The sequence below is a fragment of the Scyliorhinus canicula genome, chromosome 16 (assembly GCF_902713615.1).
Source record: "Scyliorhinus canicula chromosome 16, sScyCan1.1, whole genome shotgun sequence".
In the NCBI taxonomy this organism is placed as follows: Eukaryota; Metazoa; Chordata; class Chondrichthyes; order Carcharhiniformes; family Scyliorhinidae; genus Scyliorhinus; species Scyliorhinus canicula.
Window position 1 is genome coordinate 141,610,199 of NC_052161.1, and position 17,536 is coordinate 141,627,734.

The following is a 17,536-nucleotide window of genomic DNA, read 5'->3' on the forward strand; positions in this document are numbered from 1 at the left end:
GTCTATGCTCTCCAGCCTCACCTTCACTGCAGCAATATTAGGGGTATAACAATGACTCTCTGCGCCCTGTATTATAGAATCATAGAATTTACAGTACAGAAGGAGGCCATTCTGCCTATCGAGACTGCACCGGCCCTTGGAAAGAGCACCCCAATTAAGCCCACGCCTCCACCTTATCCCCACAACCCACTAACCCCACCTAAACTTTTTGGACACTACGGGCAATTTAGCATGGCCAATCCACCTAACCTGCACATCTTTGGACTGTGGGAGGAAACCGGAGCACCCGGAGGAAACCCATACAGACACGGGGGGAACGTGCAGACTCCGCACAGTGACCCAAGCCAGGAATTGAACCTGGGACCCTGGAGCTGTGAAGCAACTGTGCTAACCACTGTGCTATCGCACTGTCCCAAAAAGATTTAGAATTCCAGATTTTTATTGAATTCTATTTTCATCATCTGCGGTGGTGGCAATGGAACCCGGGTACCCTGAATGTTCCCCTGGGTCTCTCGATGACTCGCCTAGTGACAATACCACAACATTATTTGGGAGGGAGAAATCATCTAGACTTTCCGTTCACAGTTATTATCCACAGATCCCTGCTTGAAGTGCTAGTTTGGGCAAGAGAAGAAGTGGGCTTAACTGCCATTCATTGTCCTGATTCAAGAATCATAAATCTACATACCAACAACAAATTAACAACTTTGAGGAAAAGGGAAAATCTAGTGAGTGGGAGAAAAATTACTTTGGTATCACTTACCTGAAATGTCACAGTTCTGCTTTGATTTGCAAGAACATATCCCACATCCAAAACGCTTTCAACTGAACATATCACTAATGGGTCTATACCACACCCAGTCAGGATTAGGGAAAGATTTCCTTTGACACTGCGGATTTCCAAAGGTTCATAGAACTGTGAACAGACGATGGGCCATTTCAACCAGGGTTTTAGTAAATACAGATAATTCACTCTCTGCCTATATATGAAGGTGCTAGGCATTATATAACAATAGAAAGCTATCCAGAGCAGAGCTTGAGCAAAATAATTTGGTTGGCAGTCTTAATAAATAACAGCTGATCAAGGATCTATGCAATGTTTACCCTGCTTATAGACATTTGCCAAAAAAGAACTTAAATCATACATCATTAGCATTCCCTGCTGACAGAGTATTAGACCATAAGAATGCATGAAGCAGGAGCTGGAGTAGGCATTTCCCAGTGGCTCCTGTTACATCATTTCATAAGATACGGCTGATCCGATCGTGGTCTTAATTCCACCTTCCTGCCTGCCCCCATAACACTCAGCTCCCCTGTAGATCAAAAATCTATCTAACAGATTGTAGTTCTATGGTTTTGTGCATCTTTCTTAATTTAATATGAAATATCTAAAGAAAACGAAAACAAGTTACCAATTTGCTCTTTGTTGGTGTGAAGGAAAAAATGAGATTGTGAGTTGCTCCTGGTTGAAGGGATCGAAGCGAATTTAACAACTCGAAGGGCCCACCAGGGTCCATAACCGATGATTTCAGCTGTAACATTGGGAGTCAAGGATTCACTTGGATAGGATTACAGAAAACTAATGTAATGGAATTAACGGAACCTGCAATGATACTTTGAAATGAAATGAAAATCGCTTATTGTCACAAGTAGGCTTCAAATGAAATTACTGTGAAAAGCCCCTAGTCGCCACATTCCGGCGCCTGTTCGGGGAGGCTGGTATGGGAATTGAACCGTGCTGCTGGCCTGCCTTGGTCTGCTTTAAAAGCCAGCTATTTAGCCCCGTGCTAAACCAGCCCCGGCTCACTATTCTGTGTATGCGGTACTATATGCTTAATTAAAATTATTAAGTTAAAATAATATATAAAGATAAGATAGGTACTAATAAATCGAATAAAGTATTCAGGAGAAAAGTTTTACCCAGAATGATTAGGATGTGTAAGTTGCTATCACAGAGAGTAATTGAGGAGAAGCTAGCTAAATATCCGAGGGAGAAAGGATTCAAAGGATTTGCAAATAGGGTTAAATGACATAGGGCAGGAGGAAGCTGGTATGAAACATGGGCATCAACACAAGGCGAGATGGGCTAAATGATCTGTTTTTGTGCTGTAAATGCTACGAAATTTAATATTATTGTACTTCTATTTTAAAACTTCCCTTTTAATTAGCAGCTGTGCCTTATACAAATATCTAACTAAAAAGACTGGCTGCTCTCCCCACATGCCTCTGATGCTGACCATGATAGCAGACCAGGAGATTTATCATATGGGGCGAAATTCTCTGCCCCCCCCCCCCCCCCCCCCCGGCAGGGTCGGGGAATCACCCAGGGCCGGGGCGGTGGCTTCCTTCTCCGCGCCGGCCCAGCGCAACACGGCGTACGGCTACAGGGGCCGGAGCAAAAGAGGCCTCCAGCCCGAGAGTCCGGCCCGCCGATCGGTAGGCCCTGATCGCGGGCCAGGCCACAGCGGAGGCCCCCCCCCGGGGTCAGACCCCCCCCCAACCAGGCCGCCGCGGAAAGGATGCACGCCGAGGTCCCGCCAGGTAAGACCACACGTGGACCATGCCGGCGGGACTCGGATTTTTCTTTCGGCCACTTGGCACATCCCGGGTGGAGAATCGCTGGGGGGGGGGGCATAGAGCGCCCGCTGACAGGCGCCGCGCCAACCGTACCAGCACCAATTGCACTGATTCACCGTTCACCGGAGAATCGGCGGACTGGCGTTGGGGCGGCGTTGCGCGATACGCGCCCGGCCAGGCGATTCTCCGGCCTGCCGTGGACGGAGAGAATCACGGCCATCATTTCCGTTGGAGTGAGGTTCATTTCTTGCAATGTGTGAATTACCAGTTTTAATAGTACACTTGGATGTGCATAAAGGCTGGATAATATTTGTGGAACTGCCAAGCAATCAGCTTATTTAAATCTCCTGCTACTAGGTTTTGAAAAAAAACTTCTTGCAATTTCAGTTGTTCATTTGTTGACGTAAGCTGGAGGGCTTTCGTGATACCGTTATTACTTCTTGACTGCGTCCACAAAGTGTCAGTAACACAGTGGGCAGGAGGGCCAGCCAGTATGTTTATAGTTTGATTGACAGCTCCAAGACATAATTAGAGCATCAGTTATCTTTGATATGGGGCTATTAATACAAATTTTGTTTTTATAAGGGAGTAAATATCAGGGATTTAAATTTAGGTATTGTATCGGCTTTATCAATGGGAGCAATTTTATGTAGAGAATTCTGTAACAAGGTACTTAGAATTTTATTTTAATTTGTCTTAGCGTGGCTCCTGAGATCTGTCCACGGTGGAGTGGGTGGGGCTATGACTGGCATGGATGGGACATTGGGGAGTGGGTGGTGGTGAGGGGGCTGAAGGTCCGAAATGTTTTTATCATAACTGGAACAAGTCCCCGAGCATCTTTTAACCAGCCTGCCATGGCACTAGGCTGGTTCCAAGCTCTTTTCAGGGTGAAGAGGCCTGACCTCAGCATGCAATATCTGGTCATTCAGGGCATTTTAAAAACATTTGTTTATAGGATCTGGGCATTGTACGCTGTGCCAGTTTTTATTGGCCATTCCTCATTGCCCTTGAGGGGCAGTTAAGAGTCAACCACATTGCTGTGAGTCTGGAGTCACATATAGGACCAGGATGGCAGATTTCCTTCCCTGAAGGACATTACTGAACCAGATGGGATTTCACTACAATCAACATGGCCATCATTAGACTTTTAATTCCAGATTTCTATTGAATTCAAATTTCACCATCTGCAGTGGCGGGATTTGAACCTGGCACCCCAGAGTATTCTGGGTCTCTGGATTACTCGTCCAGTGATAATACTACTACGCCACCACCTCCCAAGGCAGGTCCACCAAGCTGGGAAATTTCCCAATTCTTTGCACACTCATCTTGGGATGGAAAATCCAACCCATTAATGGAGCATAGCCATTTGATTTGTGTGTCTGTAAGACAGGAAGACCTGCTGGATTGTGGCCAGTACAAAGTATTGACAGAAATCAGGCAAGTACCTAATCTTTCATTTGGGCAATTGCATGGAACATAGAGATGAAAGAGGAAAGGTAAATAAAAACAGCATAAACTGTGGTTACAACAAAGGCCATCCAATACCTTCAAGAGAGCTTATTGGAGCTCCGGAAGGAGACAACTTCAACTATAACAGGAAAGGATACATCCAGGGTACTTTGGGAGATGTTCTGAATCTCGATTTTTTTGAGCACTCTCTGTTCTGCAATAATGGTATGAAAGTAAATTGTATTGACTTAAATTTAAAGCATGCAAAACGTCCACAAGGGAAACTGGCCCTATGTTCTAAAGTTTCAATATCAGCCGTGGACCAGGTTCGACTTTTGGCAAACATGGAGAGTCAGATCAATCTAGACAAGATGGATTAATTAACTGAATGTTTGAGCGAAGTCTGTAAAATGCGATCATCTCCTACAGAGTGGCTGGTGATTTGACCCAAACCTTTGTCAGAGAGGCCTGACTGAGAGCGGAGAGCAGTTGGCTGAGAGACATGAACAGGCGCAATGGCAAATGTGCTGAAGCTGAACACAATACGGGACTGTGGGACTGAAACTCAAAACCATGGTGAGATTCTGTGTGTGCTCAAGGAACATTCTTTGAATATGAATTCAATACTCTGAATTTTTTGCCAACCTTGGTGGCGCTGGCTGCAGCTCGAGTAAAGGCTGATGGATGTTGGCCAACTTCTGTACCTCAACTGTGGAGGGCACCGCAGTTGAGACCCGACTAGACATTCAAACGTGTACATTTTCCAACCTAAGTCACCAGCCTCTAGAACTTTGTCTGGTTTTACCCTTTCTTAGCCTGGGGTGTGATAGCCATTGCAACACTTTTATTGCCATCCTGGTTGTGATTAAAAGGGATACAATATGGATACAAAATTGGCTGAGTGACAGAAAACAGAGAGTATCGGTTAATGGATGTTCTTCAGGCTTGAGGAAGGTTTGTAATGGAGTTCCCAAAGGGTCAGTGTTAGGACCTCGACTTTTACTGGTATATATTGTGACCTAGACCTTGGCAAACAGGGCACAATTTCGAAATCTGTGAATGATGTGAAACTTGGAAGTATTGTGAACTGTAGGAAGATAGTGTGGACCTACAAAAGGACATAGACATGTTGGTGGAATGGATGGACAAGTGACAGATTAAATAAAATGCAGAAAGATACAAAATGGTTCATTTTGGTAGGAAGAACAAAAATAAAGGGGACAATTCTATCAGGGGCGCAGGAGCAGAAGGACCTGGGTGTACATGTGGATAAATCATTGAAGGTGACAGGACACGGCCATACAGTATTGTGAGCTTTATTAATAGGGGCATAGAATACAAGAGCAAGGAAGCTGAACTTGTATAAGACACTAGTTCAGCCTCAAATGGAGTATAGCATCCAGTTCTGGACACCGCACTTTAAGATGTGAAGGCTTTAGAGAGGGTGCAGAAAAGATTCATGAGAATGGTTCTGGGGATGAAGATAGATTGGAGAAGTTGGGACTATTCTTCTTGGAGAAAAGAAAGCAAAGAGGAGATTTATTGATGTCTTCAAAATCATGCGGGGTTTGGACAGATTAGATAGGGCGAAATTGTTCCCACTCATAAAAGGATCAAGAACGAGAGGGTACAGCTTTAAAATAATTGGCAAAAGATGTAAAAGTGACATGAGGGAAACACCTTTCCACACAGCGAGTGGTTAAGGTCTGGAATGCACTTCCTGGGGAGTGTGATGGAGACTTTCAAAAAGGAATTGGATCTGAAAGAGAAGGTGCAGGGTTATGCAGAGAAGGCGGGGGAATGACATTAGGTTAATTGGTCAATCAGAGAGCAGGTGCAGACATGACAAGCTGAATGGTCTCCTTCTGCACTGTAACAATTCTGTGATTAGCCAACAGCATGGACTGAGGGTCAAATTAAGAATTTGGGATCTTCATGAATAACGTGGCTCACTTCCGCAGGTGCTATTTATTTACTAAGTCTTCAGAAAGTTAAGGAACATTTGTAATATTCAGTTAAATCCATCATGAATTCTGTAATTCAACCAAAAGTATAATCAGTTAGTTAAGAATTTCTTCTCACCTACTGCAATTGCTCCAAAGTCTACCACATTCTGTTTGTTACCAGAAATGAGTATTATCGGTGGGGCAGCTGTAGGGCAATTAACCTCCAGATATAGAGTGTTGTTGATGCTACAAGTATATAAAATATTAATGGTTATTGTCACAGTAGACATCAATATAGCTTTAAAACATCAAACTAAAAACAATGGGATAGATTTTTAGTTTGTTGCCCAGGCAAACATTCAACATTTTGGATCAGGCATTAGTTGCAGGAACTGCTGGGGTCTCACATCTCAATTATACGTCTACCCCATTGTATAGAATGTTCCCGACGGTGGGGGAGTCCAGAATTAGGGGTTATAGTTTGAGGATAAGGATTGAGGTGAGGAGAAATTTCTTCATCCAGAGAGTGGTGAATCTGTGGAATCCACTACCACAGAAAGTGGTGAGGCCAAAACATTGTGTAGTTTCGAGAAGGAATTAGATACAGCTCTTGGGGCTAAAGGGGTCAAGGGATATGGGGGGGGGGGGGGGGGGGATCAGGGTATTGAACTTGATGATCAGCCATGATCATCATGAATGGCGGGGCAGGCCCGAAGGGCTTCTATTTACCATGTATGTTTATCCTTCAACAAGCAACATTCCCTTTAAACAGGCAACTATTTCAAATATTAATGCATAAATGTAAGAGGTTTGTGCAACAAGATTAATAAATCATTAGATGATGTTAAAATATATTTATATATTGCCTGCTATTCCATTATTCATCTGTCTGTACTACATATCTGTATCAATTTTAGCACAAGCGGGTAAAAAATGTTGAACTCCCCTCTTAATTTCAATACCTCCTCTGATATCGATAACACATTTCCTAAGGGAATTTGGAGCCCAAGCAAAGTGATCTTATCCCATGTTATGGTCACTTGGTTAACAGAGATCAAAAGCCATTGCTATCGTCGACCAATTTTAAATTTTATTGGTCCCATGGATTAATCACAATGCTGAAAAAATGTTACTGTTTAAAAGCCACATAATAGATTGGACATGCGATCCCGACTGAGAAAGATGTCTAGAACATAGAACATAGAACAGTACAGCACAGAACAGGCCCTTCGGCCCTCGATGTTGTGCCGAGCAATGATCACCCTACTCAAACCCACGTATCCACCCTATACCCGTAACCCAACAACCGTCTAGAAAGTGATACCAACAGGTGAAAGGGACAAGTGCTTACTGCTGGCTAATAACAATAATTATTTTCATTGCCTATTCAATAGCAATCATGCTGCTTCATAAAAGGTATTAAAAGGGTTACGGTGATAGATTTAGATGAGGAAATATGGGAGGAGGTTAGAGTAGTGTATGGACATGAGCATGGACTGGTTGGGCCGAATGGCCTGTTTCTGGGATTTGTCAGAAATCAAGGTCACGGAAGACATGCCCACCTGTTTCAAGATAATACAAGATAGTAGAATGCAGCTGGATTTTGTGTGGGTTCGACCAAGACAAGGTTTATTGAAAGAACAGTATTATTAATACTGATGTACCTATATGGGAGGTAACCGGACTCTTTATGGTCTGTTGTTCGATGCGTGATGAAACAGGGAATGACAAATGAATGAAACTCTTCCTTGAAGTTCCTCAGCAATGTAGCAAGAGCTATGTTGTAGTCATCAGAACTGAAACAATGGAGAACAGGGTTATTTGAAAAGAATGTCTATCTTCTGAATCTTGGCACATAAATTAGGTCTTGTCAAAGGAGACAGATTTTATAAGTGCACATCTGGAGAATTACACAACATGACATGTTTTTGATTGTATGTGTCATGTTGGAACAACTTATGCAAAATATATAATAGTGAAGAAAAAGAATTGTACCAGTCAAATGAAACGATGATTACAAAACACTAGTATTATCTTTACAACTTTATTGAAGTTGAGGGTACTGGTTGATTTTTTATTTGAAATACAACGTACATTATTTATGAAAATTGCTTCTAAAAATAGCCATGAATCTATATAAGAAATTATGAGCAATAGTAACCTATACAGAATAAAAGCACATTTACTCAGAATACAATAGTTGTTGCACAGTGTCCTCAAACCTATGATGGTCCTGATATCCTCCCAGCGCCAGAGACCCGGGTTCAATTCCTCGGGTGTCTGTGTGGAGTCTGCACGGTCTCCCTGTGTCTGCGTGGGTTTCCTCCGAGTGCTCCGGTTTCCTCCCACTGTCCAAAGATGTGCAGGTTAGTTGGATTGGCCATGATCAATGCGCGGGATTACGGGGATAGGGTGGGCGAGTGGGCCTAGGTAGAGTACTTTTTCGGAGGGTGAGTATACTCGATGGGCCAAATGGTCTCCTTCTGCACAGTAGGGATTCTATGGAAATCTCTCCCCTTTCTTGCCTTGGTGAAGGCGAGGCAGAATGCATTGGAAATGTGCTCTGCATGATCAAGGAGCTTGAACTTGGTGGGCCAGGCAATGAGCTGCACTCTCAGTGCAGATGTGGCTATTGACAGGCCCTGGACACCTGGACAAAACCAGAGACTGCAGCTATTGGTTCTGCTCCGGGCCTTAGGAAGGTACATTAATGCTTCTCTTCAGGGCCCTTATTGTCTGCCCCTTATGAAGGTTCATCCCCTGGACATCTTGTGTTATATTTTAAGTTTGGAGTTTGAACCCAAAAGACTGTATGGCAGAATTGCTTGGCAGTATCTCGCCCTAGCTTTTTAATAATTCTAATGTGGGCATCGCTGGCTCGGCCAGCATTTATTTCCCATTCCTATTTGCCCTCGAGAAGGTGGTGGGCTGCTGCCTTCTTGAACTGCTGCAATCCATGTGGTGCAGGTGCATCGGGGTCCGATGCAATTGATTCTTTTACTATAGTTGTAAGAAAGAAAATTTTTCCCTTTTTTTTCTCCAAACTGAAAGCTATTGTGATAATTTGGGCACAGGTGATTTATGCAGACTGGTCGTTATGTTATTTACATTTCTGTTCAGGCAAAGAATGAACAGAATATCATGAGTGGTGTCCCTCTGCATTCCTGATCTTTTATAGACCCGAAGCATGGAATTCTAAAGCACAGAAGGAAGCCATTTGGCCCATCAAGTCTGCATGGTCTCGCTAAGACCAATGTAGCTAGTACCACTCCTCTGCCATTTCCTCACAGTTCTTCATTTTTTTCCTCCCGTGTGCTTATCCAATTCCTTTTTTTGATAGCCAAAGTTCTGTGTCAAGATCACAAAATTTATAAAATTACCCCTCATTTCCCAAAGGGACAAAGATTGTGCAATAAATGTTGTCTTACTCACTCGAGAGGAATGTCTGTTGGATTGGGAAGTTCAAACAAGGAGCTGTCACTTTTACTGCTCGTCTCCTTCACTGGCAATTTAGAGGAACTTAGGTTAAGTTGATTTACATCTTTTTGTTTCATCTGTGGTTTCTTTTATTCTGCGGAAGAACCAAAGGATATAAGAACACTTTCTCCCAATTCATTCATGTTCCATTAAGTAGATTTTTTTGTTATTAAAACTGTCAAGGGCCATTAAAAACTATGCCGCTCTTGTGTACAAAATGAAATTACTTAAAATTCTTTTGCTCTTTCTGCTCTTTTTCTGACAGTTTTATCTCTGCCTCTTGTGGTAAACCACTGTTAAACCTGCATTAGGTGATGTAAGGGAGGCCCTGTACTACAGGTTCGCCGGTAGCCCCTGCCTGCTGGCTCCGCCCAGTAGGAGGAGCGTGTCCTCTATTCAGCAGCCATTTCGTCAGCTGCTGTGGGAGGCCCCACATCTTACTGCAATAAAGCCAGTTGTATACAAACTTAGTCTTTGTACAATTGATCGTGCATCAATTTATTGCAGTAAGATTTTCTAAAAGATGGGCCTCCGAATCAAACCACATCGCCTGCAGCTGGATCCGCAATCAAGCAACGCCAAAAAGGACTTTAATCACTGGCTAGCTTGCTTCGAGCCCGATATCAACTCAGCGACCACCCCTCCGACGGAGGCTCAGAAGATACAGATCCTGTACTCAAGGTTGAGCTCCAACGTGTTTCCACTGATCCAGGACGCCCCGAACTATGCAGACGCCATGGCGCTCCTCAAAGAATACTACGCACAGAAAACAAACACACTCTTCGCCAGGCACATACTCGCCACTCGCTATCAACTCCCTGGTGAGTCCGTAGAAGACTTCTGGCGGGCCCTAATCCCACTCGTCCGGGATTGTGACTGCCAGGCCGTTACGGTCACCGAACATTCCAACCTTCTTATGCGCGATGCGTTTGTAACGGGGATTGGGTCGGACCTCATACGCCAAAGACTGTTAGAAGGGGCCAGGCTCGACTGAGCTGAGACTGAAAAGCTAGCGCTCTCCATGACGGTCACCTCCCGTAATGCTCAGGCCTACCCCTCCGGCCGTGTGGCCCACCCCTCCGGCCACGCGGCCCACCCCTTCCAGCCGTGCGGCCCACCCCTCCTATCCCTCATGGACTCCCCAGGCGGCCACCCCAGCCGGGGCTATACCCAGCCAGTACGCCTGTGCCACACGCCAACCCGTGCACCCCGGGGTCCCCGATGTTACTTCTGTGGCCAGCAGAAGCACCCCCATCAACGCTGCTTGGCCGGCAATGCCATTTGCAAGGCTTGTGGCAAAAAGGGGCACTTCGCTGCGGTGTGCCAGGCCCGCGCAGTCGCCACTATCGCCCCCCTGACCTATACGCAATGGGTGCCGCCAATTTTGTCCCGGACCACGAGCGGCCAGTGGGCGCCGCCATCTTCACCTCCCGGGGCCGCGAGCGGCCAGTGGGTGCCTCCATCTCCCCCACTCAGTCCACGTGCGGCCCATGGGTGCCGCCATCTTGTCCAGCCCCCACAACGTGCAGCCCATGGGCACCGCCATTTTGTCCCCCGCAGGATCTTCAGGCGCCGCCATCTTGTCTTCCCCACGGGGCATGGACGGCGACAGCATTTCACGACCTGGGCCCCCCACGCTCTCCACCTTCTGACGCCAGCGACGACCGACCACAGCTCGCCTCAGTGCTCAGTGAGGATCGACCAGTCACGTCCGCACAACCTGGCCACTGTGGTGGTATGATTTGCATAGTTGTCTGCCATTGGTGCAGAACACCGGCTTACCATTGGCCCTGGTCGGTCATGTGCCTCTCGACCGATTGGTTGAGACCAGTCATGTGACGGCTCTCCGATTGGTCGAGAGGCTGAGTTAACCACGCCTCCATACCGAGGTATAAATAGTTAGAACGCCCGGCGGTCGTCCATTTATTGTAGTCGACCGCAGGGCTAAGTTCTAGCTTATTAAAGCCTAACTTTTGTACAGCAACTCGTCTCGCGTTCAATTGATGGCTCATCAGCCACCGCTTCGACCAGTGTGAGAATCAATGGTCACGTGGCCTTTTGCCTGCTGGACTCTGGGAGCACCGAAAGCTTCATCCACCGGATACGGTAAGGTGCTGCTCCCTCGCGGTCCACCCCGCCAATCAAAGAATCTCACTGGCCTCCGGATCCCATTCCGTCGCGATCCGGGGGTTCTGCACGGTCACTCTCACGGTCCAGGGCGTAGAATTCAGCTGCTTCCACCTCTATGTCCTTCCTAATCTCTGCATTGCACTACTACTAGGCCTGGACTTCCAGTGCAATCTCCAGAGCCTTACCCTCAAATTCGGTGGGCCCCTACCACCCCTCACTGTGTGCGGCCTTGCGACCCGAAAGGTTGACCCACCTCTTTGCCAATCTAACTCCGGATTGCAAACCAGTTGCCACCAGGAGCAGACGGTACAGCACCCAGGACAAGACCTTCATCAGGTCCGAGGTCCAACGGTTGCTTCGGGAAGGCATCATCCAGGCCAGCAACAGCCCCTGGAGAGCCCAAGTGGTAGTCGTTAAAACTGGGGAGAAATACAGAATGGTCGTGGACTACAGCCAGACCATCAATCGGTACACTCAGCTCGACGCGTACCCCCTCCCGCGCATATCTGATATGGTCAATCAGATTGCGCAATACCGGGTCTTCTCAACGATAGACCTCAAATCCACCTACCACCAACTCCTCATTCGTAAATCGGACCGTCCATACACTGCTTTCGAGGTGGACGGTCGTCTCTATCACTTCCTCAGGGTTCCCTTCGTCGTCACTAACGGGGTCTCGGTCTTCCTAAGGGAGATAGACCAAAAGGTTGACCGGTATGGTTTGTGGACCACCTTCCCGTACCTAGACAACGTCACCATCTGCGGCCACGATCAGCAGAACCACGACGCCAACCTTGCCAAATTCCTCCAACCGCCACTCTCCTCAACCTCACCTACAACAAGGAGAAGTGCGTGTTCAGCACAACCCGTTTAGCCATCCTCGGCTGTGTGGTCCAGAACGGAGTTCTGGGGCCCGACCTCGACCTCATGGAGCTTCCCCTCCCCCACTGCCCCAAGGCCCTCAAACGCTGCCTGGGGTTCTTCTCCTACTACGCCCAGTGGGTCCCAAACTATGCGGACAAGGCCCACCCACTCACACAGTCCACTTTCCTCCTATGGCCGAGGCACAACAGGCCTTCGCCCGTATCAGAGTTGACATAGCCAAGGCCGGGATGCACGCAGTAGACGAGACACTGCCCTTCCAAGTAGAAAGTGACGCATCAGACGTCGCCCTAGCCACCACCCTCAATCAGGCAGACAGACCCGTGGCATTCTTTTCCCGCACCCTTCATGCCTCAGAAATTCGGCACGCGTCCTTCGAAAAAGAGGCCCAGGCAATTGTTGAAGCTGTGCGGCATTAGAGGCATTACCTGGCCGGCAGGAGATTCACTCTCCTCACTGACCAACGGTCGGTAGCCTTCATTTTTAACAACACGCAGCGGGGCAAGATCAAAAACAATAAAATCTTTCGGTGGAGAATCGAGCTCTCCACCTATAATTACGAGATTTTGTATCGCCCCCAGACACCCTATCCCGAGGTACATGTGCCGGCGCACAAGGAGACCGACTCCGGGACCTACACGACAGCCTTTGTCATCCGGGGGTCAGACGATTGTACCATCTTGACATGGCTTGCAATCTGCCCTACTCCGTCGAGGAAGTACGGACAGTCACCAGGGACTGCCAGGTCTGTGCGGAGTGCAAGCTGCACTTCTACCGGCCCGACTGTGCGCGCCAGGTGAAGGCCTCAGTGTGGATTTCAAAGGGCCCCTCCCCTCCATCGACCGAAACACGTATATTCTCAGTGTGGTCGATGAATACTCCAGATTCCCCTTCGCCATCCCATGCCCCGATATGACGTCTGCCACCGTCATCAAAGCCCTAAACACAATCTTCACTCTGTTCGGTTTCCCCGCTTACATCCACAGTGACAGGGGATCCTCATTCATGAGCGATGAGCTGCATCAGTTCCTGCTCAGCAGGGGTATCGCCTCCAGCAGGATGACCAGCTATAATCCCCGGGGAAACGGGCAGGTAGAGAGGGAGAACAGGACGGTATGGAGGGCCGTCCAACTGGCCCTATGGTCCAGGAACCTCCCAGCCTCTCGCTGGCAGGAGGTCCTCCCTGATGCACTACACTCCATCCGGTCACTACTGTGCACCGCTACGAATAACACATCCCATGAACATCTTTTTGCCTTCCCCAGGAAGTCCACATCCGGGATGTTGCTCCCTACTTGGCTTGTAGCTCCAGGACCGGTCCTGCTCCGTTGGCAAGTCCGACTCCACAAGGCGGACCCGTTGGTGGATAGGGTGCACTTGCTCCATGCCAACCCCCAGTATGCCTTTGTATACCCCGACGGCCGCCAAGGTACTGTCTCCCTCAGGGACCTGGCACCAGCAGGTTCCACCCATACACACTTCTCCGGCCCGCGCCACCCTCCCTCCCCCGGCGCTCCCAACATTAACCCCACCAGGACCATCCCTCATTCCCCTGCCCACGCCAGAGGATGAAGAGGATTTCGGCACACTCCCGGAGCATCCAACATCAGGCCAGCATCGACATCGCTGCCACCGCTACGTCGCTCCCAGCGGAACATCAAGGCACCAGACCAGTTGAATCTCTAACTGGCACCAGACTTTCAAAGGACATTATTTTTTTCTTTTCCCTGATAAAACACTGTACATAAATTCACTACTGTATATAGTTCTCCACCACCCCCGCCGGACTCATTTTAACAGGGGGTGAATGTGGTAAACCACTGTTACACCTGTATTAGGTGATGTAAGGGAGGACCTGTATTACAGGTTCGCCGGTAGCCCCTACCTGCTGGCTCTGCTCTATTCAGCAGCCATTTCATCAGCTGCTGTGGGAGGCCACACAGCTTACTGCAATAAAGCCAGTTGTATCCAACCTTAGTCTTTGTACAATTGATCGTGCATCACCTCTTCCTGTCCCCTCATCCAAAAGCATTGAATTCTCCTCCGGTAATTCACTGTGATCTTCTCTAATATATGTGGCATCAGACAATGAATATCAACAGGTTATCATAGAATTTCCAGTGCAGGAGGCCATTCGGCCCTTGGAAAGAGCACCCCACACCTCCACCCTATCCTGTAACCCAGTAACCCAACCTAACCTTTCTGGGCACTAAGGGCAATTTAGCATGGCAAATCCACCTAACCTGCACATCATTGGATTGTGGGAGGAAACCGGAGCACCCGGAGGAAACCCACGCAGACACGGGGAGAACATGCAGACTCCGCGCAGACAGTGACCCAAACCTGGGACCAAGGAGCTGTGAAGGAACTGTGCTAACCACTGTGTTACCATGCCGTTCATCCACTGTGTTAACGTGCTGCCCATGTTAGTAGTCAATTGCACAGAGCCTCACATATAGGGCTGAGTTTATGTCTGGTTGGGGAGGCCGACTTTGGAGCTTGAATAGCTGCACTTATTTTTTTGTTGTTGAGGAAATCCTATTTTCCCTGGTACCATTTTCCTCTGGCCTTTTTTCCAGTCAGGAGGTCCTAGTGTGCAAAACACAAACCTTCCCTCTACTCATCTGTTAATGACTGGGGCCTTGCTGATAAAGACACCTTGACAAATGGCTGGCACAACCTTTGGCCTGCAACAATGTTCACTGAAGATGAGAATATTTAAAAATACATTGAAAGAATAAGCAACGGGAAAGAATATGGCAAACTAGCTCCATGAGTATTCATTAATGGAATAAGCTAGAGGCCAAAGGTATCGAGGAAGTGTTTAAAACTGATCACAATGCTCCCGTTGTGCATTCTTTGACTGACAGGAAAATTGCCTTCTGCCTTCCTCCCCACCTGCCTCTGCTCTCTGGGAGATATTTTATGACTAGGTAGTACAGTCAAAATCTACTTCAAAGCCTACGCACTGTAACAAATAGATGGCAGACATCCTGAGGTGTCATAATACAGCAATCATCTTTTGTTCTCATGACTTAGTATGCGATCCGTACCACTCATTTGAATTACTGCATCGCAACTTAATGCTGGGTTGGATCACCACCTGTTCTAATGTGTATATAAATGAATGTCTGCGGGGAGAGACACTCAAACTTTCCATTGCCTTTGTGGGCATGCATACACACTGCTGGGGAAGCACGGTAGCACAAGTGGATAGCACTGTGGCTTCACAACGACAGGGTCCCATGTTAGATTCCCCGCTGGGTCACTGTCTGTGCGGAGTCTGCACGTTCTCCCTATGTCTGTGTGGGTTTCCTCCGGGTGCTCCGGTTTCCTCCCACAGTCCAAAGACGTCACAGGTTAGGTGGATTGGCCATGATCAATTGCCCTTAGTGACCAATAGGTTAGGAGGGGTTATTGGGTTACAGGGATGGGTGGAAGTGAGGGCTTACATGGGTCGGTATAGACTCAATGGGCCGAATGGCCTCCTTCTGCACTGTCTGTTCTATGTTCTGTGGTATTATAATGTGTCCTCAGAATGAGTGCCAGATGGCACATCGCTCCCAGTAGATTTTGGTCTTCCATCTTATACTTTTTAGTCATTTGTGATCCTTTCTTCTTATTCTGCACAACTCTTCTGCTTTGCAAAATTTTAATTCTGGTATCAGATGAGCCACGTTCTTCACATTCCCCGTGTCACTATATATTCACAGATCACTGAACAGCGCAGCACAAAATGAGTCTGTTTACTCATCAACTGCAGGCTGGTCTTTCAGAGGATAATCTAATTAGTCCCATTTCCCTGCTCTTTCCTCATAAGCCTGCAATTAATTTTCTCCTAAAAGTGTGGATGCAATTCCCTTCCCAAAGACTACCATTGACTCTGTAGCAGCTAATGATCCATGAGCAAATGATCCAGTAACAACTTTAACATCAAGTCACCCTTACTGATGAGCTTATCCATTTATACATAAGTTAAAAACAAAAATCACAGGGCCACACTTTTATCCATAAAATATCAGTTGGGAAGGTGATGGTCATCTGTTCCATGTCGACTTGCCTCATCATCTATCCCCTGGAAACAGATTAAAATTAAATATATAACAACAATGGAGTTCTCCTTGGCCATAACATCTGTTAATTCCTCAAGAAAGTACAATAGAATAATCAGACATGACTTTCCTCTTGTGGAATCATAGAATTCCTATAGGGCAGAAGGAGGACATTCGGCCCATCGAGTCTGCACCGACTCTCTGAAAGAGCATCCCACATAGGCCCACTCCCCCGCAACCCCTTAACCCCACATCACCTTTGGACACAAAGGGCGGGATTCTCTGATCCTGAGGCTAAGTGTTGACGCCGTTGGAAACGCGACAGCGTTTCTCGATGGCGTCAACATGGCCTCAGGATCAGCAATTCTGGCCTCTACGGGGGGCCAGCACGGCACTGGAGTGGCCCCTAGTTGTCACATTCTGGTGCCTGTTCAGGGAGGACGGTATGGGAATTAAACCCACGCGGCTGGCATCGTTCTGCATTACAAGCCTGCTGTTTAGCCCACTGTGCTAAACCAGCCCCTTAACAAAAGCCCAAAAGATTGAGGCCGCAGGTCCCACCAATATTTGGTTGATTAAAATTGGATTAAAGATAATTAAATTTTAGTTAAACAATGTTTTCTTTCTGTTTGTACTATTTTACACATTCCATAATTTGTTCTCTGATCTATTGCACACATGCTTCACACACTAAAGTCGGTTGTCAGCACATGTCAGATAGTAGTTGTCATGATACGCAAACATGCGACCAATGAACACTCAGAATAGGACACAACCAATGGGCAGTCAGGACACTCAGAGGTGGCATCACCACAAGGGGACATGACATAAACACTATAAAAGGGATGAGGCACTCACACCCTGCCTCTTCCCACAGACAGACATCTAGAGAGTTAGACAGGGTTGATCAGCAGCATCACACCCCAGCACGTGGCTTAGAGCAAGCTGCTACAGTTAGACTGAGTTACTGCAGTTAGATTAGCAGAGAGTCGAACTCATTTGAGAACTGTGTTAATAGTTCAA

The 17,536-nt window shown here is 47.2% G+C and overlaps 1 protein-coding gene across 1 annotated transcript in view; it reads right to left on the minus strand.

Moving 5' to 3' along the window:
- The window catches only part of cfap74 (cilia and flagella associated protein 74), a 156,559-nt gene that overhangs the window by 13,813 nt on the left and 125,210 nt on the right, over nucleotides 1-17,536 (minus strand). Inside the window, exons 28-33 of the mRNA XM_038774102.1 lie at nucleotides 9,405-9,535; nucleotides 7,637-7,768; nucleotides 6,109-6,218; nucleotides 4,185-4,240; nucleotides 1,413-1,532; nucleotides 764-916 (exon numbers count right to left, since the gene is read on the minus strand). Coding sequence (XP_038630030.1) covers nucleotides 764-916; nucleotides 1,413-1,532; nucleotides 4,185-4,240; nucleotides 6,109-6,218; nucleotides 7,637-7,768; nucleotides 9,405-9,535 — 702 coding nt within the window. The remainder of the gene's footprint in view (nucleotides 1-763; nucleotides 917-1,412; nucleotides 1,533-4,184; nucleotides 4,241-6,108; nucleotides 6,219-7,636; nucleotides 7,769-9,404; nucleotides 9,536-17,536) is intronic.